General features: G+C 37.9%; 1 protein-coding gene across 1 annotated transcript in view; it reads right to left on the reverse strand.

Annotated features, from left to right (window-relative positions):
• The window catches only part of LOC117540141 (gamma-aminobutyric acid receptor subunit beta-2), a 56,677-nt gene that overhangs the window by 13,250 nt on the left and 17,808 nt on the right, over positions 1-25,619 (reverse strand). The window contains exons 4-5 of the mRNA XM_034206674.1: positions 22,621-22,841; positions 13,398-13,480 (exon numbers count right to left, since the gene is read on the reverse strand). Coding sequence (XP_034062565.1) covers positions 13,398-13,480; positions 22,621-22,841 — 304 coding nt within the window. The remainder of the gene's footprint in view (positions 1-13,397; positions 13,481-22,620; positions 22,842-25,619) is intronic.

Raw genomic sequence — 25,619 nt, forward strand, 5'->3', positions numbered from 1 at the left:
CAACAAAATACACCTGTCATAAGCAATACCGGAAACAGACGTAGGCAAGATCCTCAGCTCGCTGATTGGATGGTTTAGCTGCAATGCACGCTGGGAAATGGGGTTTATGCGATGTGAAATCCGAAAACATTTTTTAAAAATAAAATAATACTTTATTCCGAGTGTGCTTGCTTTTCTCTTTGAAAGTCATCACATAATGGCATTGTAATACATGGTTCGGCTGCATTACATATTACATATCTGCCGTAGTTCTCTATTTATAGAGCCCTGATGAGAAGACTTCTAGACAAACAGGAACAACTGCCGCCAAAACTGAAAAAGTGACGTGGATCTTAAATATATAAGCAATTAAACAACATCTTACATTTATTTTCACACAATACGTCTCCTTGTAGTATCAACACTAATTCGGCTGGCTTTTGTATTTGATCCAATTGGTAGATAGGCTGTGTTTAAACCATAAAGGTGCACAGCTGATATAAAGGGACACCTAGTGGTTAAAGCATGTTATTGAATTTTATTATTTGTATTATTAGATATTAATAGGATCCCTATAAAGTATATTCATTACTCGTTATTCTCTACTAATAGTTAATTAAAGACTGTATATAATGACTATTTTGCACATCCCTTTCAAGATTTTCTATTTATAATATCAGTTAAAATAAGTGCTTAAACATAGTTAACATTGCTATGTTGAAGCACTTATTTTATCTGATATTATACATATGTATTATACTCTTATAAGATGTATGTAGATAGTATAAGACATGTGCAGAATATGACAGTTTAATGGTGGAGGTATACACACATATTGATAGATGCCTTGTAATGCACTGTTGAGGAACCTGTGACCCAAGTTTTTCATTCATTGCATAACTACACCGTAGTTGTGTATAATATGATATGTCAATAAACCTTAGAAAATCTTGAAATCTTGAAAGGGATGTGCAAAATAGTCATTATATACAGTCTTTAATTAACTATTAGTAGAGAATAACGAGTAATGAATATACTTTATAGGGATCTAATAATACAAATAATAAAATCCAATAACGTGCTTTAACCACCAGGTGTCCCTTTCTATCAGCTGTGCACTGTTATGGTGTAAATACAGCCTATCTAATAATTGGATCAAATATAAAATGTAGTGTTGATACTGCAAGGTACGGAAGAGGATTAGGGCCACATAAAACATTTTTTTGTGAGGATTAAAACATTTTTTTTTGTTCTGAGAAAAAAGTCAGAATTCTGAGATTAAAGTCAGAATTCTGACTTTTTTCTCAAAACAATTTTTTTTAATTTTTTTTATGTGGCCCTAATCCTCTTCCGTAGCAAGGAGACGTATTGTGTGAAAAGAAATGTAAGATGTTGTTTAATTGCTTAAGATCCACGTCACGTTTTCAGTTTTGGTGGCAGTTGTTCCTGTTTGTCTAGAAGTCTTCTCATCAGGGCTCTATAAATAGAGAACTACGGCAGATATGTAATTTTTAATGCAGCCGAACCGTGTATTACAATGCCGTTATGTGATGACTTTCAAAGAGAAAAGCAAGCACACTCGGAATAAAGTATTATTTTATTTAAAAAAAATGTTTTCGGATTTCACATCGCATAAACCCTATTTCGCACCATCCAATCAGCGAGCAGAGGATCTTGCCTATGTCTGTTTCCGGTATTGCTTATGACGAGTGTATTTTGTTGTACACACATTCCTTCACATTTACATTTTAATTTACATTAAAGTATTTTGTGAGGCCTTCTAAAATGTTTTTAAATATAACTACGGTTCTAGTTGAAGAGTTTGTAAATTAACATGAACCGAAGCTGTTGCCTGGCAACACAATCGCACAACGTCACGTCCGTTAATTCCACAAACACACACATGGATTAACATCGATTGAATACATTAATGTATCCTTTGTTTCTGCTAAAAGAGGTGTCGACCAGCTGGGGCAACAAAAAAATCGGCAAAATCGAATGTGACTATTAAAAAATAAATCATTATTATATTAATATTGACAATAACAACCGACCGTCGGGGTAGCATTTGCTTGGCATTTCCGGGTATTTCTCCACTGGTTGGGCCATGTTAACAATACCGTGTAACTGTCACGTTTGAAGGGATGACATCGTGACATCTTCACGTCTCCCAGCATGGTAAATCGTCACATGTTCACGTCTTGCCGTGATCCCGGGTTGGTTACATGACACATCCTTTCTCTTCTCCAATACTTTTGTTGGTCTTGTATCCTTTTTTCCCCCACCCATTTTCCATAACTTGCTAAATTGTTATCTCCTCTTTTTCCTACCACTCTTTTCCATTTGATTACACTCCTGTTCCTTGTCCCTTTTTGTTATTTCGGTGTCATAACTACTATTTTGTGTCCATTTATCACTCACTCTACCTTCCTTCTTCTTCTCCCTCCCCCCTATCCTGCTCTGCTTAATTAATACTTGTGTGACCTATTTAGTTGCTGTGAATTATTAACACAGACTCCTCAGTGGCTGCTCTCAACACCCTCACACTCTGACATCTCTACGTCCTCTTGACGTAAGTGGAGACTGTGCGCACAGCACTCAGATATTCCCCCTTTTAAATCTCAAAAATAATGTATTTCCAAAGCATTTGTGTATAATATAGTCATATGGGAAGTTATATGACATCATCATCACCTCAACAAAAAAAAATGAATAGAATTCTCAACATATATTCTACTGTGTAGCCAAAGGAACGATGGAACAATTAGATCAATGTGTTCTCTTCTCGTTCCAGTAGAATGCCTGGCAGCTGCATTTTGAAACAACTTTCACACGATTAAGTGCTCCTCTACTAAGTGCAGAGTATCAGGAAATTATATTAGTGGAGATGGGATGAAATAAAGGCAGGTCAGGTCAGGGGCAGGCAGAAATAACTTAATTTTAGATACATACCTTAAGTGATAAAACCGTGACTGAACAACCTGCTCTACTGGAGATTTAAAATTGTAATTTGAGTCAATGCGATAAACGCGCTTCACATCAAATCACAAATAATTCTGACATGTGTATATTTTCAATTCCAGCCCCACCGTCAGAAGTAATCATGTTTTGGCTTGGAAGCCAGTTTCCTCGAGATTGAGAAACGGCCATGGTCTTATTTTAACAATGTGATCACATGACTCCTGATGTTACTGCAGCTGTAAGCTAGCTAACGTAACTAACCTCATTTTTCATATAAACTTTGATATATTAGTTTTCAGCGTTTGGTTTCTGCAGCTTTTAGTAAACACTGTGCTTCACGTGTACAGGAACATTTCATTTCCAATAATGATAGGTTCAGATATCCAGTAGCAGTATATTAAGTCATGCTGTGCTTGTATTGAAGTTCAGTCCCAGGGGATCGTCCCCAGAGGATGAAAGACCATTTTTATTGGTGACCCACTAATCTTACCTCCTGTGTCACCACCTGGGAAAAACACAAGTTATATATTTCAAATGTAAGGGAAAGTGCTATCACATTTCCAACTAGACGGGTACTGTGAGACCAGTGGCGGTTCTAGAAAATGTTACATGGGGTGGCAAAGGGGGGGCAAGAGGTCATGCCAGGGTGGCATTGGAGAGCATGTCTGTACGTGGTATTTTATACTGTATAATGTATATATAACCTATTTATTGTTAAATCATGCCCTAACTTGTGATAGGGCCTAACACAAGTGTTCTTAATGCACAAGAGAAACAAGGTGTTCAGACAAACAAACTAACATATAGTATAAAACAGCAGAAAATACTCATGATACCCTAGAATTCTGTTTACTGTAAGTACAGTAAAAGTACTTAGTTATTATTAAGTACACAAAGCACATCACCCATCTCCCAGCAACTAATTTCAATAAATAAGAATAGATAGTGCTGCTGTAATGGAATATGTATACAAGGAGAATACAAACATACTATGTCCAGCTGGAGTTTCATCTTCCTCATGATCCCTGCCTCTGTCCCTCTTTCTGACACTTCCTCTTTATTCCTAACATACATTTCTTCTTCTTCACTCATGTCTTCATTTCCTCCTGGCTTCCTCCTGCTCTGACCCTCCTGGTCTCTTCAGTTTACTCTCTTTTCCTCTTTATGTTCGTCCTGATCTCTTCTCAGATATGTCTTTTTGTTGAATCACTCCAGCTACTCTGGCCTGCAAGAGTCTACTTGGGAAAAGCACTGGTACAAATGCTTGTATAACTTTACACGTTAGGGCCATGTAGCTAATAAGTAGCATATAACAAATATTAAATCAGAAAGTATTTATCAAACGCACACAGGCAGTGTTTAGATCCAGTTTGACGGTAAATGATGTATCCTGGTTTAATTCATCTGACCTCATTGCTGTGATGTGTAATTTACGTGGATTTAATAGTACCGCATAGTTTAGAAAATAAAGTGATCGATCTCCCAGCTAGCGCTGTAGTACTACAGCTAGCGCTGTAGTATTGTGTAACGTAACGTCCCAAACAGCGACCGTCTGTTAAACGCTATCAATTCAAACAGCAGCGTCTTATTAATATTTTGTTTCAAGCTCTCGTTCTTAGTAAAAACAAAACTAGTGGAAGGGGAAATGCTCCCAGGGGAAGCTGATCCACCTTCAGGGTCAATCAAATAATATGCCATTACAAGCTCTAGCCAATCAAACCGCGTGCTTGTGTGTCCAGGGTGGGAGATTCATGTGATTGGCTGTTGGTCGAGCTTCAGACACGGCTGCCGTCAAGCTTCAACGCATGCCGCCGTGTGGAAGCTACGTGAGCCACGGTCTGTGAACGCCGCTCTGCAGTTTAATGCAGGGCCGTAGCTACGTTTTTAACGGGCCAACAATTATATTTAAAAGGATTCACTTTTAATTAATTAACTGCTTGTTTCGTTGCTTGAGAAGCTTGTGGACATAGTGTAGGTTTGTTTCTATAAGTACAGTTTAGGGACACAAAAGTTAGGGGGGCAGCTGGGGGGGCAAGGCTCTACAGTGGGGGGGTTAGCTTCTTCCCTTTCCCCCCCGTAGATCAGCCCCTGCTGTGAGACCAATAACGTTTCCATAAGTACAAATAAAGGTTTGTATCTGGCGTTGATTCAGATCTGCTCAAAATGTAGTGTTCTTACTAGACCCTTCCAGTGAGTTTCATGAGCATTGGGCCAGTAGTTATTTTCCATAATCCTGTTGAAAGATTGACAAACAACCCAAACCAAACATAACCTCAGTGCCATAGGTAAAACAACATAGAACCCTAATGCTTTGTACCAGTGCACGACAAAATGTCAACTCTTCCTATGATATATCTAAGAAAATGTAAAATATAAATGTCATGGCCTATTCTCTGGCACCTCAAGAGACGCAATTTAAGGCGAGACACCCCAGGTGAATAGGGTAATTTGTTTAACTTAAAGGTATCAGCTAGAAATTTCTCCATTTAATTACTTACAATAAGGCAATTGTCTTTTGTATTACAAGTTTTCTGAAATAGCATGTTTAAATATGCAAATTAACCATTATCTCATTAAATATGCACATATTTTAACACATTTCAGGAATCGAAATCTGAACTTTGGATATAGCCAGATTCAAAATTATTGTTTCATTTTGTAGTCATATTAGTATCTAAGGCTTTTACAGAAGGGATATTGGATATCTCTTTTTATCATTCCATAAATCAGAAAATACTGTCAACAGCCCTAAAATATCCATTTTCGCCATGTTTTTAGGTATACAATGTTGTATAATTCAGGCTATGAATGATATATGAACAAACCCTTCTGTAAAAGCCTTCATAATATTGATAGGAATATAACTGGAAGGTTTGGTGTATCTACGTGCTACCGAAGTTTAAATTTCGAACTCAGAGTAGGAGAAAAAACTCATTTTGAGAAAACGACCTTTAAAGATTGCAGTGAGGCGCTAGCTAAACCCTCCTGTTTTTTGGATGACAGCTTGCGCATCAACGCACTCCGTGAAGGTATTTCATGTTCAGGGTCATTTTTTTTTTTATAACCTTGCTTCGTGCAAGTGACAATTGTTGTCGTCTTCTTTGTGAACGTTTTTTCGCCGTTCTTTTGGCATTTTGAGATTTCAATTTCTAGCTGAAAGCTAACCAGGAAGTGTTTTAGCACACCACGTGACGCATCTGAACGAATCACGTTATCAGAAATTGACACCAGCCAATGAGATTTCGTTTCTTGGTTTAAGACCCCTTTGTGCTTTCACGATTGGTTGCTGATACAAAGGAAATGACCATATTTGGATCCGATGAGATTGTGCAGGAGAGACACAGCTTTCCAGCGATACCTCTGTTGACATGGTGCATACAGCGGTCGCGGTACTTTATGTTACGTTAGAATGCTAACTTTTGGTGAATTTAGGAGAAATCTACAGACGCAAATAGACAAACTATAGTAAAATAAACACTTAAATGTGTATTTTGTACGTTTTCCTTCCAAAAAGCCTGAAAGAAAACATGTTATGGAATCAAAATAGCACAAAATCTCAAAATTGACCAGTACTTGAAAAACGATGTTTTTGCCTGCCGTGTCTCGCCTCATAAAAAAGCAAATTTGTCAGTACACTCTTAGTTCCATCTAACACTTTTGTATCATGTGGTATAATACATTGCAACATTGTAATGGGGCTATTACAAGTTTACAATCCTTTGTATAAACACTTTTGTTGAAGTGAATGCCTTTGCCTAAACTGTACACAAATCAGAGTCAATGATTTGATCGGGCCCTCATGTGTTTGATTGTCCATTTACCCAATCCACTTAACTCCATTGCTTCTATGAGATTGAAGCTGACTTGGCAATTTTGCGTCACCTCGCTCTCATACTAAAGTTATTATGTCACAGTATTTGGCACAGATATCTTGTCCTAATTCCCATTGCAGGAAATGAACTGTGATACATTAGAGTGAGTGATACTGTAATAGAGAGAAAAGAAGATCTGCAATTCATTACACCCGAGAGAGTTAGTCTACTATAGCCTATATGTATTAACTTTGTCTTCGAAACAATGGAATAAGGAAAGAGGAAATTAGCTGATTGATTCTTCAAATGCATAATAAGCAAACTCACCCATTCAGTATAAATTCAAATAAAATGGGTGTGACAATGTGTATTTTATGCTAGCACAAAGGCTTCTCTCATAGATTCCAAAGTCTGGGATTGTTGGCAGGCCCAAAATAAATGAAATTGTCCACGATAGCATCAGAGGAGATAGCAATACAATACCAAAGCTATTTAAACTGGGAAACTGGCATATCTCCCTGACCGAATCTGACTCCAGGCCTTTATATGAAATAATGTCTCAGTTGATTTGTTTTAATGGGCAAAGACGGATTTTGGAGGGAGATAAAACACTGACTTTGATGCTCTTGGCAAAACATAATCAGGCGTAACAAAGGTTGTTTTTATACTTCTAAATGGTGCTATGAAACATCATGTATCCAATTTCTAAACTTACAACATTAGAGTTTATAATCAACACAAATGTAATTGAAACATACATTTTAAAGGTTCGCACAGCAGCACTTTAAACAATCACACACATCCTTTTATCTGATTGTCTTCACATCTATTATGAGAATAGCTTTTTTACGATTTACAGTGTTTAAAGACCCTAGCTGTAGAACAGCCAGAATCAATAGATGTCATAGCAGATGTGAAAGCTAATTTACTCACCATAAATAATATTGAGTATTGTGGATGCTTCACCATGCAACAAACCTTTAGACTAGTCACACACACAAGGAGTATGGGGAAGTGTGTGTCAATGTTAAAAACTCATCAAATAGTCATTAATAACAGACCCTACAAAGTTATACCTAACTAACCAGACCTGTAGTGTTTACAATGTATGGTTTAGGAAACCTGGCTCTTTTCAGAGTCTTTAGGAAGAAATACTCAATGCAAAATAAATGTACATTGTTTAGTCCTAGGATACAGGCAGACACATGTAAACAAAAAAAGACGCACGTGCTTGCATGGACACATCAAAACATACTTACACACAAATGGGACCGTCAAATCAAACCCTGAACTCTGAACCCTGCCTCTAGCTCTCCCCTGGGAGCTGAGAAGGCTACTCCTCTCTTAAATATGTCTCAGATGAATTTTTTATTCCACGCAGTTCAAAGCGACTTTAATGTTATTCCTGGTGTCCAATTAAAAATGTCTTCGAAACTTTTGCAGTACACATCGAGCTGCAGCTGACAGCATGACAGGGACAGAACATCTAAAGATAAGATAAGATAAATAAGCCATGCAAGCCCGAGTGTAGAAAACTATTCACAGCGCGGAGGATGTGTGCAGTTTCTAAAAATTGGATGTGCTCTGATGGGCAAAGAGAGCAAGACAGAGAGAGAGATAGACTGTGAAAGTGGCTTTGTCCATATGATGTGGATCGCTGGTGTAGAAAATAAACGTATTACTTGGTAGAGATGCTGTGATGAAATGAGAGATTTCACTTAGAGGCCACAGCAACTATGTAAAAAATAACAGTTGTAATGTGCCTCTCAATCCACTCTCAGTAAATGTTTTACTTTCTCTGTATGTGTATGCATTGTATCAGGGACTGCACATATGTTATTATATTCACTCATCGAATTATTGTCCAAAGCTCTTGACACAAACTATATAAGCTGAAGGCGCTAATCAGGTCAAAAAGGTTTCTGTGTAGTATTCAGTCCCCTTACTGTTGTTATGATTTATTGAGAAGGTGTGCAGCTGCTCTACTTGTGAAGCCAATGTGACATGTTTAACTAGAATCAGCTTCCTGTAAAGGTAGGACTACTCCACAGCAGTAGCTACTGTGCATGGTAAACTGCATTACTGTAACAGTGACCCAGAACACCAGGGGGTTTAACCTGTTTTAATAATAAATATTACCTTGCACTGAGGTAAAACCTTGGGTAGCCTCCTACGCTAGTTGAAGTCCTGGATTACGCATGCATTATAAAGATGCTGAGCTTGTAGTAAAAAAATGCAGGCTGACAGGGCTTGGCTCGTGAGGTAATAAACCTGACGCTTATCCGATGCTGTTTAAGGTGAGGCTGAGGTAGTGTGGTAATAAAGCAAGGTTTACCTTACCTCATATACAAAATAAGACTGCAACTGTAAAGTGTTTTACAATGAAGTCCTATAACTATAGAGACCATGATAAAATAGATAGTGTTAGTGATGTTTACAGAAAGAAAAATATGCATAGTCTTCTGTGCCTTGTTACCAAGTAGGATTTAACACGGGAACATTGGATTATTTGAATGTGTATACTGTTGAAGTGAACAACAGTGGACAGGACAGATGAGGTGGAGCAAACCTTTTAATATAACGAACGATATGGGTATTCTGTGTTGACCATTCAAAGCAATTGTACAGGTACAACCAGAAGTCCTCAGTATGTGCTGAGTAGCAACAACATTAGGATAATACAATGACAAGGAGTCATCCAGACTCAAACCAAAGCAGAGTAGGTATTTTTAATATTTTGAGGGGGAAAAAAAGGCTAACAATAAGCAGGGTCGGAATTGGGCACCACAACCATAAATTGTATTAATTATTGGATTTATGCACCACCCCGAGAACAGGGAAATTGACCCGAATCATGGGGCTTAAATAGTCTATAAAGGAGTAATGGGCTTGTATGCAACATAATCACTAATGATGCTGCATAGATTCATTTTAAAGCATTACACTTCAGTAACCACAAACAATGAAACATTATAATGGGACGTACATTATTAGAGTTGTGTCATTATTGCTTAACTTAACACCTTGATCAGTCAACCTCTAGTTCACGTCTAATGGAAATGAAGGATTAAAACACACAGCACACATTGTATTAGGAGCAGTGGGCAGCTACAAAACAGCACTTTATTTTCGAGCAATAATGTTTACTCAGCGTATTTTGTATTTGTATGTACTTCTTTGATCAGTTAATTGTTCTCGTACTTGAGTAAAACTTCTCTAAAGTAGCCAAACATGTATTTTACTTGATCCAAAATATTTGAGTCCTCTTTCCATCTAGTTTTTCTTTTTACAATACTGGCAAACCAAAATATAAGTGAACATTTTGTGTATCCAGCCAACCATTTGTCACAGGCAGGATGGTAAAATCTCAAGGCTTTCCAGAATGAATAATTGACATCTCTCCATATCCACAACTATAAGCCTGAGGTTTTTCTATGTTTCCTTCAAATCTTTCTGTTTGAACCTCTGACTCATTTCAAACATGCAACCAATGATGAATGTATAGTACAGAACATAATTCCTGAAGTTGCAGAAAAACAATAAATTACAATGAATTGGTACAGTTCCAAGGGGGAATTTCAAAGAGTTGTTCACAGGGAACCATGCTGTTTACAATGGGACAAATACACTAAATGCTGTTTTCTCCAAGATTAGTATAGTTGTTTTACCAATTTCCACAATAGTGAAATACTTCTTGAAATATCCTTTATTCAACAAGTGACAGGAGTAAGTTGGAAAACAAGACTAATTTAAAAATGATTGATATTCTATTGAACTGTTTTGGCAAGGTAACTTCATGACGATAACTGATGAATGAATGTTCTTACACAATTGAAATCGACATGGTAGCTACAATCACTATACTCAAACAGCTTGTTATTGCCTGATTTAATGTTTGTACCTGGGTAGGGAGTTGAACCTTTCCTAAAATAATGAGAAAAGGTCAGCATAAAGGCATGAAAGCCTGAAAGAATTACGTTTTTGGATGTTGTTTTCAACCTGTCACTGCTTATTTAATCACTCACTGGCTCAATACCAAGGATATTAGGAGACATTGGGCAATCAACCTCACTAGAAATTAGCCAAATAACTGCTATGTATACTGACATTATTATGGAAAATGTGTTAAAGAAAATAAGGAAGGTTGTGGTGCAGAGAGGGGCAGAAGCTCAAGTTAGAGAATACAAAGAGTTCAGGGAGGAGCAGAGCACAGCTGCATGAAAATAAATCATCCAACTCAATGATACAAGTCATCACTAGATCTAAGACTATCCAAACCAGCAGAATTCCCCTTCACACTGCTGCCCTTCAAATCCCTGGACTCAGATGAAACAAAAGAGTGTGTGTGAGTGTGTGTATCTTAAATGTTCATCTGACAGGCACATAACATTGTCAAGAGCCTGCGATGTGCGCACATATACTGTATACACACAGCAACACACACAAACACAACTTCAGTTTACTATTCCCCAGCAAGATAGTTTTAAACTTTAAGCGTGTCACCAAATTAGAACGGAAGGATGTGTGCTCGGTCTGCTTATGACTAGCTGTGTTGTGAAGAACACTCATCTGTGAAAAGCCAGTGTTTCTCTCTCTCCCCTAGAATTGCGTTCAATCATTCTCTGAACAGTGTTCAAACAAGTACTTTAAATGGACACTGCACAGTATGAGGTACATTTGGAGTTGCAAGCTATACACTATTTTACTAGAGGCATACCAGGTTCCCAATTATTTTTTTGTTTTTTGTTAACCCCCGTGGCAAGTTAAACTACAGATGACAAGTAGCCTGCTTACACTTCTTATTTAATATCTGCCCAGTCTGTGACCTTATGGGCATCATGGGAGTTTCTAATTGTGAGGCACACATGTTTTCTCTAGACTACTGGCTAAGAACGGTGTTATTAACATATAGAAAAGTTAGTTATTTGGATGATAAAATGTATAATATCATATTCCAAATATTTGTTTATTGGCCAACTGTTTTTTTTATTGGCTATCCTTATGGATTTGGAGAGAGGTCTGTGCCTGCGTGTTCAATCATTATCCACTTTTTCACCAAGTCTACATCGAACCTTGATCTACATATATTACATACATGGCAACAATGGCACCATTTTTAAATCAGGTTCTGGTTATAGAAACACACTACTTGAACTATACGACCTCTTATAAATGTCATTGTTTAACTGTATAGTGCGTTAATGAGTTAAAAAAAGTGTAATATAGCCTACTTCTTACGCTCTATTTCCTTCTGTACACTAGCACCAGCTGTAGGCCTTCCAGCTCACTTGCACATTTGAGTGTTACACCCTTTAACCATCTCTACATGGAAGCTACATTCAGATACATTTACTGTTATTCAATTGAGTTGTTGTGACTTAGCTTGAGCACGTTTAGCTGATTTATTTCCCCTGTGACAGTAGATGAATACACCTCGTCATCCTCAACACTATTTTCATCCCTTTCTAATGTGCCAGAAACAAAGGAGGTGTTTGGAATCATTGCAGCATAAAGCAAAGCACATAAAACAACCATTTATTTGATAAAAGTGAACTTGCCATTTTAGGATTTACTCATAATACCATTAGAAAAATCTTAAATGAAAGTACAAACATGAACTTTTCTGTTATCTAATTGATGAAACTAGAAGTGCCTGTTCAGCCGATTGCTTGACCTCTTGTATTGCTGCTTGCAGCTTATATGAGAACTGCTCATCCAAATCACTTCACACTGGACAATGCACTGCCCGGGGGTCATCAGTCGATCGGATTAATGGTTGTAAAGAAAATCGAAGGAGTGACATACATGCATACAGACAGAGCATCCTTCCATTTTAGTTGCAACTTTAGCATGGAACATTGAAATAGACCACAGAGATACAGCAAGAATCCTGGGGTGCATTTAAACCTTAAAACCTAGAATGCTTTGGTTAAATGGTAGGTGGTGTAGAGATGCCACACCACCCCTAGGTCACCTCTTCTGATGTACTGCTCATACATTGTTGACGTTTTAAAAATCGGCTGCAGAGTTCAGATCTGTGCAGCATTAGCAATAGCTCTACTTCATCACTTCAGCACCAACGACAGTTCACATTACACAATGGAGTTTGCTGCTCCAGTGAGGTTAAAGGCTCTCATTGAGTTATGACCATTAGCTCATTTGATGAGTGCTATCTTGTGTACAAGATGGCTTATTCAAGTATTTTACCTAAACTCTTGCCTGCAAAACTGTGCCGGATAAAAGTAATAGGAAAAAAACACCTTTCTTCTGGGAATCAACTTGTATGCAATAAGCGCTATATATTTGTTATTCCTGGAAGAGCAAACTCGGCTGAGGGTGTATTTAGAGAGGAAATAATGTCTCTTCTTTTATCAAGGGAAATACATTAAAATTGCATGGGAAGGGTTATGTTGAAAATATTAAAATTCTGAGTAAATCCTTGTACTACAGTAGAGCACAAATTGTACAGCGTGCCCAGTCACACATAGCTCCTGACAGCTGACTGAAAATAGCCAAGGCCATGCCATGTACTGTTTGAAAGGGTACAGACACTTAAGTCAGTTAGGGGATTTAGAGCACTGACAAGAAACAAAATAATTAATGAAGGAAGTAAATAATTAAATAATAAAGGGAGGAATTACTCACAACTCTCTATCTCGAGTGTGCAGTTTTGCTCATCCAGAGGATACCTTCTCAGGTCCATCATACAGGCAGCGGTGGTAGTGATCCTGAAACACAACACAGAGTATGTTCAATTCAAAGCATTGTGGTTACATTTGATGGACACCAAACTAGAGGTTTAGGTAGAGTGTCATGAATCAAATGTTATACATGTTTAGGGTCAAATTTGAGAACAGTTCAACATAATTCACAGAATACTGATATGCATTCATCTTCCACTTCACCAGAGGTAACTAAACTCAAAATCTTTGTAACCCTGCACAGGTAAATGCAGGAGCCTCAGAGGATTTGGGAGGTGGTGGCAGCAGTTGTTGGAAGTCCGCTGGGGATTACAGGGCCAAAACTAATCCTTATGTCCCAGTTTTAGCATTGTTTGGATAATCCTATGGGTCCTCTGCCAGGCTCCACCTGAGATGCAAGTCACAGGAGGGATCAAACTCTGCAGGGCAGTGGTGGCAGCAGTAGGCCAGAGATAACAGTCATGTTGGTTGTACTACTATTATTACACGTCATGGAATATGTCAGATGAAGGCAGAGTATAACATACTGATGATATCCCAAATACTATAAAATAGCTTGAGTAAAATACTACTACTACTAAATGGAATTAAGATTGTTTTCATACTTGAATATTATTATTGCTGAACACAAAAGTTACAAACAATGTGACTGGCAGGATGTGAACACAAACAAAATGTCAATAAAGTATGTGATTTCCAAGGTTTTGTGTCTGTGTAAAGTTTTAACGCAGTTGTCCATCCCTCCCTCTGTTCATTTGACTGACAGTGCTTTGCTTTGTGAACATTTTTGTTAAGTGCGAAAAGTTGTATAAATAAACAAGGATAAAAGAGATCGTGGGAGGACCTTTTATGTTTGTCTCCACTTAGAATCAAAGTGCTTTTCATGTTTTAAGTTCTTAACCCCTGAATTGTCACTTGAGAGGGAAGAGGATAATAGGTGCTGACAGAATCCAATTTTGACACAAAAACATGTCGTCATCTCAGCTATGGTGAACTCCACTTCAGTACAGTCAGTGATTACTTCTTATTTCATACTAGGAACATCAGTGGTGATTTATTAACAATTGTTCTGTTGAGTATTTATTATTTGTATTTTCTTCTTCCTTCTTTGGTTGAACAAAGACCAAGTTGACCTCAGACTGTGAGTTTCTATCTTCATGAGCAGCAGCCTAATGAGCCAACACCATAAAACGTCACAAATTGATAGGAATACTTTCAACATGTTTGAATGATTTGACACTGAGCTGCTTCAAACATAGCTGCGAGTTGACAAAGAGAACAAAAGTTAATACTACATTCTTCATAATTCTACTTGAATTCTAGCTGGAAACGCATTTTAAACCAGAAACGTGGACTGTAAAAAATAAACTGTACATGAAACATGGCCGTTTAAATGTGGATTATTAATGGGATCAATGTTTACAATTGGAATCTACTGTTAAAAAATAAATGTTTTTGCATGGTAAGTACTTTTATAATGCCTGCAAACAGTATTGGCCAAGGAACTATAGTTGTCTTGTCAATGCATGTCTGCGTAATAGGAGTGAGGCACAATCTCTATCCAAACAAAAAGACAGGGATGGATAATAAAGGGATAATAACATCAGCCAACCATGAGTCAATAGATAAGGTGACGTTGTCCATCAGACTTTGTGAAGGAAACATAAGGAGGTGGCTCTGAGTAATGGGCTGCCATTCTTTCCCTGGCTCTGGTCTTGTGTGAGAACTTGACTCCCACGGAGGGAGTTGCCACAGAGCAGCACAGCATGGTGGGTAATCGTCTAGGCACACCTGACACCATAGATACATTTGTTCCAGAAGAGAGGCTCATCTCGAGTCCAATCCTCTGCGTTACACAGCAGAGATAATCACCCTAGTGTGTCTCTATTCCCTCTTGCTCGCTTTCTTCCTCCTACTATTCTCTCATTTAGACCAACAGCAGCTGGAAAGTCCATCTTTTGCATCTTGAAATCCTGAAATCAAAGCAATCAAAGCTTCATGCCATTGTTCATGAGACAAAATGTCTTTAGCAAACTTTCTGCATGATGATGCAGCTTTATATTGACAAAGCTGCTGTGGTCCGTTTTCTATAGGCATCCCATTCTCTCTGTAAATCTGACCAACTGAGCTCACCTCAGGCACCGTATGGCAAACAATTGGAACCGCACAGAGACGTTTTCATCAACAGAAATGTTTGATATCTTCTGACTTTCAAGGACTGTCTGTATATGCTTTCTTCACAAATTAAGCTGGAGGATTTAGTTTTCCAAAGAGAGCTAAACAAATAACCAAAAATGGTTGGATCTTGTGCTCCCGTGTTGATGTTGAGCATATTGTCGTGTTGTCTTAAATACAACTTATGTATATGCACATATCAAATGTTCAAATTCACTTGAAAACAAGATCATGACATGATGTTTAATTGCATCAATCTGTAGCTGACATGGGGGTGAATTGTTTGGGGTGAACTAGACAAAATCAACATTGTGCTTGCTTTGTGATGGGGTTGGAAAAGGAGATGATCCAAAACCAGCTTATAGATAAATAAATGATGTGGTTTTGATTGCAGTTTGAAAAATATGCAGGATGATTAAATGAAAAAGCAAATAAAATAGTTTTCTCCCACACAACTCAATATCTACATATAAACTGAAAACTTGACATCTGCATCTGAATTTAGATGTGTCTATAGTTTATTGACTAATATATAACACCTACTTTATTGATTTGATTAAGTTGAGTTATATTACTGTATTAACCTGGGTTTGCAATGTGGTTGCATAAATGCTGTTTTAACTGTTTCACATCATTGCTTTGGCTAGTGTTGCTTAAGGAGAGGAAAAGCTATAAATGTAAATGAAATGTTGGGAACATTCAGTGGGCGACCATTAAAGCTCCTAAATAGGAAAATATGTTTTTAGGCGTATTAGTCATTGAAACACTTATAATGTTTTTCTAGCAAGCAACCACTTACAGTTAACTGTGTTCAAAGTATTTATGTTTACATTTAGTAGAAATAACTTCAACACATGTTTGCTTCTCCTACCACCATCAGTTAAAATACTGTTTTGCTATTTCCACTGAAAAACAGCTTACTTAGTTGTTAAGTATGAGGAATTGTGGATCAGATTAAATGAAGGAGGCAAGGTGAAATAGACCACAGGAGTGAAATAAGGGGAAAAGAGGAGATGAGAGAACATTTGAGGATAGAGGGTGTCATAAGCGAAGGGACTATCATAACAGAGCCTTTTAAAAGCAATACAGAAGTTCAAAGGAAAGAGTTCTAGTATTAACATGCTGCTTCATATTACACACCTCAGGGGTTTCCACCCCCCAAAGTGAGACGGGAAGGTAGTCTGAGATGGATTCCCCTTTTTTTTCTTTCTTGTCCCCTGTCTTTGTCAGCGTTTATTTTCTCACTGATGGATTTGCTGCTGGTGATGGGGCTGTGGCTTCAAAGTGTTTAACCAAGGAGTAAATTGCCGGTTAGTTTCTGGCAACTTTCTGATCTCTGTGTCAAGATGGAGTCAGCGGTGTAGAACTGAGAGCAAAATACCCAGGCCGTCTTTAGAAAGATAGTGTGGGAAAGGTTAAAGTTGTGTATGTTTGTGTTTATGTGTGCAATTACATTCCTGTGATTGTTGCTGTCACTCTGTGGATGTGTTGTTTGTGTAAGTGCCTGATTGAAGCTCAAGCATTCTCAAGCATTTACCCTCACATACTTTCCTACTTATCCCATTCACTAAATGATGCGCAGCCACATTTCTCGCTCTGTCTGTAGTATAGTCCTTGGGTGCCGAGTTCCTGCCTGAGGACACTGCCAGCCGTACCGACTGAGCCCCATATGTTGCATCACCTGCAGTGACCCTCCATATTTACCAGATTGTGCTCAAAGACTGTCTTCCAGGATGTATCAAACTTGTGAGGTCAAATCATGGCCAAGTAGCCTTGAGGGTTTCCAACAGTCATTAGGATTCAGGCCAAGTGAATGTGTTGACTGTTGGTCACATCCTCGGAGCAGATGCTTGAAACTAAATAAGTACCCAGTTTTATCCAAGTACTGTACTAAAAGAGTAACCTTAGACTAAATTACTTAATGTTCACTCAGTAATAGTAGCTTATATATTTAGTTATGTTTAAAGCTATCTATTAATCCCCATCCCAGTCTATAGCGTTAATTGCAACTGTTGTTTTTTTTGTTTTTCCTGACCTGTACATGTTTGACGCACTGTGAGTTTTAACCTATACTCCTACCAATATTTATGATTTACCAGTCATATTTTCCAATGGAATCACATAACCAATGTTACTTAAATGAAGTTTTCCCAGACTGGACCTACTGATTGTTGAATTACAACTTTAAAAAATCACATTCTTTCAGAAGAGTTTTGATAATGAGATGTTGATGCTATAATTATGTTTTGTCCAATATTATAAAGTTAGTATGTTGAAAAAGAAAAGTTGTGTAACTACGATCAAGTCTTCTGACCTTTGGCTTAAAGTGTTGTTAATGGCTAATGGTTAATTTGTTACAGAAATGCAATATACAGACTCTAATGAGGAAATGGTGGCCACATTATCTGTAAACACAACAAGCGAGATGCATTGTTGAGGAGCAGAATCTTCTCATTGGAACTCTTTATTGGAAATGTAATTGGATGCAGTGAGTAGATGCTGATAAAAGAGATTCATCCCAGGGTTTCATTATGGTGGCCCAAAGGCGAAAATAACCAACGCTTTTTGTGGGCTTATATGCATTCATTTGCAAATATCTGTTGGCCTGAAAACTAATGTTATTTTTGTACAAAACGTTTAACACCTTCACATTGATCTTCAAAACTAAATCCACAATTTCAAAGACTTTGTTTAACCTGAGAAGAAATACAGAAAACTTGCTTTAGGGAGTATAACAACACAAGTTAATCATAACAAGCATCCAAAGGGCCTCTTTGTATTACTGAGGCATGGTAGGCCTGACATCTAAAGGGGGTCCTTGCCTTTGTTCTTTATCAGGATAAATGCTGCAGGATAGGCATGAATACTCTTTGGTGAATTGACTAGTGTGTGCACATTAAGAGTGCACGAGCAAAAAGCTGTTCTGACAATCCAGAAGATAAATTGGCATAAGCCTAGACAAGTAATATCATAATGTAATAATTCATTTAGGGTTGACATTTACAGTAAATGCCAAACATAATATGTTGCCTTCCAACATTAAGTAGCATTGATTTTTTATGAATATGTTATTCTTGTTCCAGCATCCAAGTGATTTGGTTCTGTGGCCAAGCTACTCCCTATGTTTTTTCTTAGTAGGCTGTAGGTGGGAACCAGCTGGCTCTGGAGGATAAGTGCTCTCTGAGTGCTGTCATTACCTCAAATAATGCAGCTTTGGTTGGCAGCATCCTTTGTGTCTTTGAATGAAACTAATATGATTCCTACAGGCAATGGAAAAAAGCTATAAATACCCTTTATGAAAGTAAAAATGTTAAAAATACTGATTTGAGTGATTTGAAGTGAGTTTGAACTAGTTGGGAATATGATAAGACTGTCATTAGAGAGGCTAGTTATAAGTAGTTTCTGTCTACCAACTCTGCTTGTTTCAATTGAATGATTTTACAGAATGTTTCCCACAGCTGTTCTTGAAGATAATGAGGAGCTTTTATTTGTCTAGAAATAAGTCATACAACCACAAATTTATGTTTTTACAATTCCTTTGTGTGTGGACCAAACAAACAAGATGGTACTTATTGTGAGCTTATGAGTTCTTGTTGTTGGGTGTATTTTTTCCTTTGCTATGCTTTTTACCTCTGCCTGATATTTGAAAGGCTATAGCTCAGATGCAGAGACATGGCAGGCATCAACATGTTAGGAAGATTCTAGAAAGAAATTAAGTTTATTTCCCAAAACGTCAAACCTTCCAATAATGTTCAGAACAAAACACTGATGTCCTGATGAGTTGCCATCTGAATACTTGTATTAATACAGATATGTTATATATATTTGTGTGCTTATGTTGTCAAAGTATGTGCATTATAAATTACATAACCCCTATTATCATTCATATTTGACTTTCTTTGATGTATTGTTTTGCTATTGGACTCTGCAATAAGCCAATTTTCATCTCAGAGACCATTAAAGTTTCATGTATTCTATTCTAATTTATTGGCATAATAAATTAAATAACCACATGATTTGTATTAAGCTTCCAGGGGACAGTACTACTCTGTATCTGCATGTGCAGCGTGGATTTGTGTGCACTCAATGACTTGTGCAAGATCCCATGACCCAATTAAGGATTTGGAGAAATCTAGCCATCCTACTTTCATGATACCAAGTGTCCTGGGAAATGGATTTCTTCTCCCAGTTTCAATCTAATCCCACTTCATACAAAATAATAGTTGCACTGACTTTGCATGGGAAATGTAAAACCCCATATTCCAAGTGATTTGGGGTTTTCTATGTGCACATTGTAACGAGTGGTTGAGTTGATACTGTAGGCTATAACATTTTAACTCAAATAGCCTGACACCGGGAGGATTTGTAAGCTGTATCGCAGCATAATCTAGCACTCACAATCCCTCTAGCTTTCTTCTGTATGCTTTTGTCTGCTCTTGATGTTCCAGGCGATGAACCCAGTGCCTTACATAAGAGAGGAACACTGCAAGCAGAAGTTGCTTTAATATTAAGCATAATTGATTTCCTAAGGGACTGCCAGTAATAAGAGTACAAGATGTCCAGGGTGTCAGGATTTAAATTCGATTTACCCACAAAGAAATTAACAAATTGAGCAGGTCTCCCTTGAAAAAGAGATCAATGATCTCAAGGGATGCACCTGGATAAATAAAGGTTTGAAACCATAAAAGATGTTGATCGGGAAAACAACATCAAGCAACTATTGGATGCTGTATTGATTGTGTGTAATAATCTTACGTTGAATGTTTTCATTTTCATTAAATGCTCGAGGAACAATGGTTATGTCACTGTTAGTTTGCCAGGAAGATCTGGTTTTACCTGGCAATTTATGGTTGAAATGAAGGCAATAAATGTATCAGAGCGTACAAATAAGCTTAAAAAATAGTTTCCAATTCACTTTGCCTTCATGAATGCTTCAGTACAATTGGATCCAATGTTCAAGTTAAGCAAACAGTCCTCAAGTGGGTACTTTCAGGAATGTATTAAGCATCATACTGAAATGTTATTTTCTTTCTCTTTTTGGATTTAGCTAATATGTCAAGTTTATATGGCAAGTAGCTACCCGTACGATTTTGTGCAATAGTTTTTTCCTCTCCTTTATACTTGTCTCTTTCTTTATCTTTTGTGATTATCCATCTCTTAAGAATCTGATTGCTCTTCCTTCTCCTGTCCTTCTCCTCAACTCTTGCTGTGACACTCTATAACTATTTCCACTTCGTTGTGAGTGGAAAACAGTTTGGACTGTAACTAATTTCTTCCAACCAACCTTGGCATAAATGTTTATTCGGTTGACATGAAGGAAGTAAGACAGAAGTAATGTTAGGAACCTGAACAAATTACAACATGCTGAATACTGCAACAGGGCATTGAGTGAATAATGAACACAGACAACATTGATGAAGTAGACCAAAGAGAGCAATACTGACAAGATTTATTTTATAATGCTCTCCTTAACACCCCTATCTCTCCTTCTTTGGCTCAGTGTCTCTCTAAATATTTGGTTTTACTCTCCCGCAGTAGTGCTGCGATGATTTTCAATAACTTTTTATAGTTTGGGCATCAGAGGACAATTAGCAAAAATGAACTGATGATACGATATGTATGAGGGGTGAGAAGTGCACTGTCATCGTGTTAACTTTGAGAGTTTGATACTCAGTGGAATGGATCAATAAATTAATATTGTGCAGTAGGGGATTTGTTTCTGGCAACTTGACACAATGTGGACATGTCATAACATTATTAAACATACAAAAGTCTAAACAATATTCAACAAAACATCTAAAATGGCTTCCCCAAAGAATATTTAGAAGTAAAACCCAATGTTTATTATAAATAATACTCCAGTCTTTGTAACTCAATCTGTCAACAAACGTGGTATCTTTGTCTGAGACACTCATCCATCAGACTAAGTTCCTCAATTGTTCTTGTGTAGGAAACATGACTAAGATGAATGGATGTGTCACTCATCTGACAATATTTAATTCAAAGCTCAATCAAAGTCAGAAATGAGGACCGTGTTTTGCAATCAAACTTTTTCGAAGAGGTTTACGGTATATAAAAACATATTGTTTCTCTCAGCCTCTGAAACTGCATGTCAGTGCATATGATTGAGCAATGACAGGGAAACGCAGAAAGATAAACTCGAGCTGGATGCTGTATTGCTTACAAGCCAAGGCTAGAAAGTGAATTATAATCAGTGGTATCAAAAAGTGACTCGTCTAAACCGACGATAATGACATTTGCCGTCATTTGTTATCTAATATGTTATAGTTGACCAGCCTACCCTGCCAATTGACATTATAGTACCAGTGAAATGTTCCCTGGTAAATGTTAATTATTTATTTGTCATCATTTCAACAAACCATGCTGCAAATCAAGACATGTGTTTATAACATGAGAGAGAAACATTGGCAGACATCTGAGTTGTTATTTTGAGTCTGTGGCCCTTATAGAGCAGGCTGTTGTTAGTCAGTTTGTTTGTCTGCCTGTTATAGAATAATGAGTGGGTTCTTTATGCAAGTGAATTGATTGGTTGTATCAAGATTAGTTCTCCTTCTGAGAGTCTAGATAATTAAACCATTGGAACTTTATAATGAGGGCATAATCATGAAGCCAACAAAATATAAATTAATGTATTGAACACATGAAATGCAATTTACAGATCAAATACGTATGTTGTAGTTTGAACATTGTGCTTTTTCTAGAGTTTTGTTGGTGATGTAAATGGGGCATAAAACAGTTCAATATAGTGTTACAGAAGCCTTTGGTGGTGTGTCCTGTAAATCAACATCGTGAATTTTTCCCAGAGGCAATATTGCACCTCACGATAGTAGTTTGCTTCATCTGGCTCTAATGAGCTAATTACTGACTGAGCTAAATGCTAAAATACTAAAAATGTGTGCCGTGAAGAGTGTGTGGGAGAAAATATGTGTACTTCTTGTTCTGCAAAGATATTTTAGTAATTAAACCCTCACCTTAGACCGTACAGAACGGTACCATCCGGGTGCAGACGGATCATTCTATTTTTCACCGTGACACCGTGGACAAACGATTTCTTGTCGTTGAGGAAATAGGTGTCGGGGACCCAGAGCTGGTCAGCCACCCGGTTATCTAAGGTCAGGTTGAGAGGGATCTCAGAGTAGGACAGCCGTTTGTCTCGCCAGGCCTGCTGGAAGTACATCGTCAATGTGTAGTCCTGAAAGTGCACAGAGAGGGAGCAAAGGAGGACAGCAAGCGGAGGGGGAGGGGGAGAGCCAGAGGGGAAGGAGACAGAATTGGTGTGGGGGGAGGGATACAAAGGGAGAAGACATGGTTATTTGAAAAAAGGAAGCATTTTGCTCTGTAGTACTTTTCCACTGCAAACTCTCAGATTAGACCGGGATTGGCTTCAATATTGGATGAAGTTCACTTAAAAGCAAATGGAACAGTAGGGGTACAGGCCAAAACACTCTCAGTACAAAGCAATGGGGAATTCCTTAATTTGATAGAAACCTGAGGTTTAGACAGAAAGTGTGAAAGAGTGTGTCTGTGTCAGGGAGGCAAAAAGAGACAGATGGATAGGATTTTGTGTGTGTGTGTGTGTGTGTGTGTGTGTGTGTGTGTGTGTGTGTGTGTGTGTGTGTGTGTGTGTGTGTTAGGGTCTGTTAATATATGATACAATTATGTGTGGCTCGCTTGTTAGGTTTGTGTGTGTACTGTGTATACGCAGAGAAGAGAGGGAAATAGACCACATGTTCAAATTAAAATAACCTCCAAGCAACCTCAAAATATATCCTATATGCTCCATTTGCTTTGACAGTAGCTGTCTTCCCGGGATTAAGTATTGCTTGTGAAATGAGCTCACTATGTTGTACTTGCATAACATATTCAACCATTTTCTACTGTTCGTCTTCTCACATCACATCACCGTGCACAGACAGCACATAGCCTTTGAGGGACGGTATGTGTCTGCTTAGAAGAGGCAGTCATCACAGTGTGTTGGATATAATATGCTTGTTTGTCTTCATCATATGCATGGATAGGAGGAAGAGAATGCTTGTGTGTGCAAAAGTGTTACACAAACTGCATTTATTTTTCATTTGGAGGTACTCTGTGCACCCCTTGTTGTGGTTTAAAGCAATGTTTTCAATATCATTCATACCTCAAGTGTTACAATATATGGTTGCATGCAGGTGACAATGCATATTCCTGTTTATGGTTTCATGCCACCTTTTAATGAACAGTTGGTAGAGGGAAAGTGGCAACTGATGTAACACTGTGCCAGCAAAAAGAGAAAAAGGAATACTACTAAATAGCACATATTGAATGAAACAGCCAGGCAAATGTTAAAGAAAATAAAAAAGGAAAGGAAGTGCATGTTTGACGTAGTAAATATATACACATTATGGTAAGAAACACCCAGGATGCAGATAATTCAGATACTCATGATCCCACATAAACAAAACTGAATACACTGCAAAAGGTTAATACATGTCTTAACAAACAGAGGATGTTTGAAAACTTGCAGTAGAATTCTGTTGTGCTGAATCTAGGACACGATAAAACAGCCAAGCCAGCAGTCAGATGCTCATATCGCTTACTGAGGTTAGAAGCCTACCAATCATCCATGAAAAACTAAGTTAAATAAACTTGCTGTCGCAGGGAACTTTTTTTCATGACTGGCACATCCACTCCCTGCAAAGAGGCTGAACATGCAATTTTGAATATGCCCGTCGGCTACAGATCTGACATCCCACAGCACCTTAGGAACCGCAGGGTTGGATATTGACTGGATGGAGTCAGGAAAACACGAGCAGCTTTTCTCAGCACAACCCTTGTTTGACTTAAATAGGTGTTGTCATGTTGTTGTTGTTGTTGCTACCTTATTTGGCTCTGGCTGCTGACGAACAAAGTTTAAGAATTGAATTTGTTTCACAAAATATGAATAATATAGGGGCAATTCTGGCGTTCAGCTTTACACTTGGACTTGGAATGAAAATAACCAATTTCAGTTCATCTATAGGCTAAAAACAATAAATAAGAAAAACACTAAAATCAATTGCTTTGAACAACATTTGGAGGGGTAAATAGAGGCTTAATGAGGATTGGATTATTGACACAAAAATAAAGCATTTTCTTTACATGGAAATGCAACAATCTTGTCAGTGATATTTATTGTCATTTATAAAATATGTAACTTTAGAATCGTATATATCTGTTCTAGGCTTTGCATTTGCGAATCCTTGGCTCACGTGCTGCCCTCCAAACACTTCCATCCCTGGTCGATGGTTATGTAACAGCCCACACTCCGCTCTCTCAGGCATGCGTTGCACGGCAGCACATTAAGCTGAAGAGATGCTTGTTTCCATGTAGACCTCCTAAACTACCACCGCTGCACTCATCAATACACACCATCAAACAGGAGCATTTACTGTGATGTATGAAACATTAGAGGCGTCAAGGCCTTTCCTATTACCCAGTTTGTACATCCTCGCCTCCTTTCCTTTTAGTCACGCCGACAGGAAATGGGAATAGAGGAGGCAAGGAAGAGACACAAGGAGATAAGAGTCGAGGCATTTAATTAGATGAGACATCCTTTCCTCGGAGTCGTCATTTTAAAGCCATCAAATATATATGACTCGTGGCACAGCTGCATCAGCTGTCCATTGTGTTGCTATACTGCTGCATCTTATGATTTCTGTCAGATGAGCATGACAATAATCGTGACAACTTATAGGCCTGATTAACTTTTAATTAAATGTATATCTTTTTCAAACACCCATAAGAGCCTTTATTTATTTGTATGGTGTGAAGCACTTATATTTGTACTTGCACTTGACATTTTAACAATATGAGTATCACAGCTATAGGTTAGAACAGGGATGCTATAAGACAAAACTGCTGTGATTTTAACCTGGCACTGTGGATGGAATATGTAATATTGCAGTAAGTCCTTTGCAGTATATAGTGGCAGGGATATCATAACATGGGCCCT

Source organism: Gymnodraco acuticeps, unplaced genomic scaffold, assembly GCF_902827175.1.
Source record: "Gymnodraco acuticeps unplaced genomic scaffold, fGymAcu1.1, whole genome shotgun sequence".
NCBI lineage: Eukaryota > Metazoa > Chordata > Actinopteri > Perciformes > Bathydraconidae > Gymnodraco > Gymnodraco acuticeps.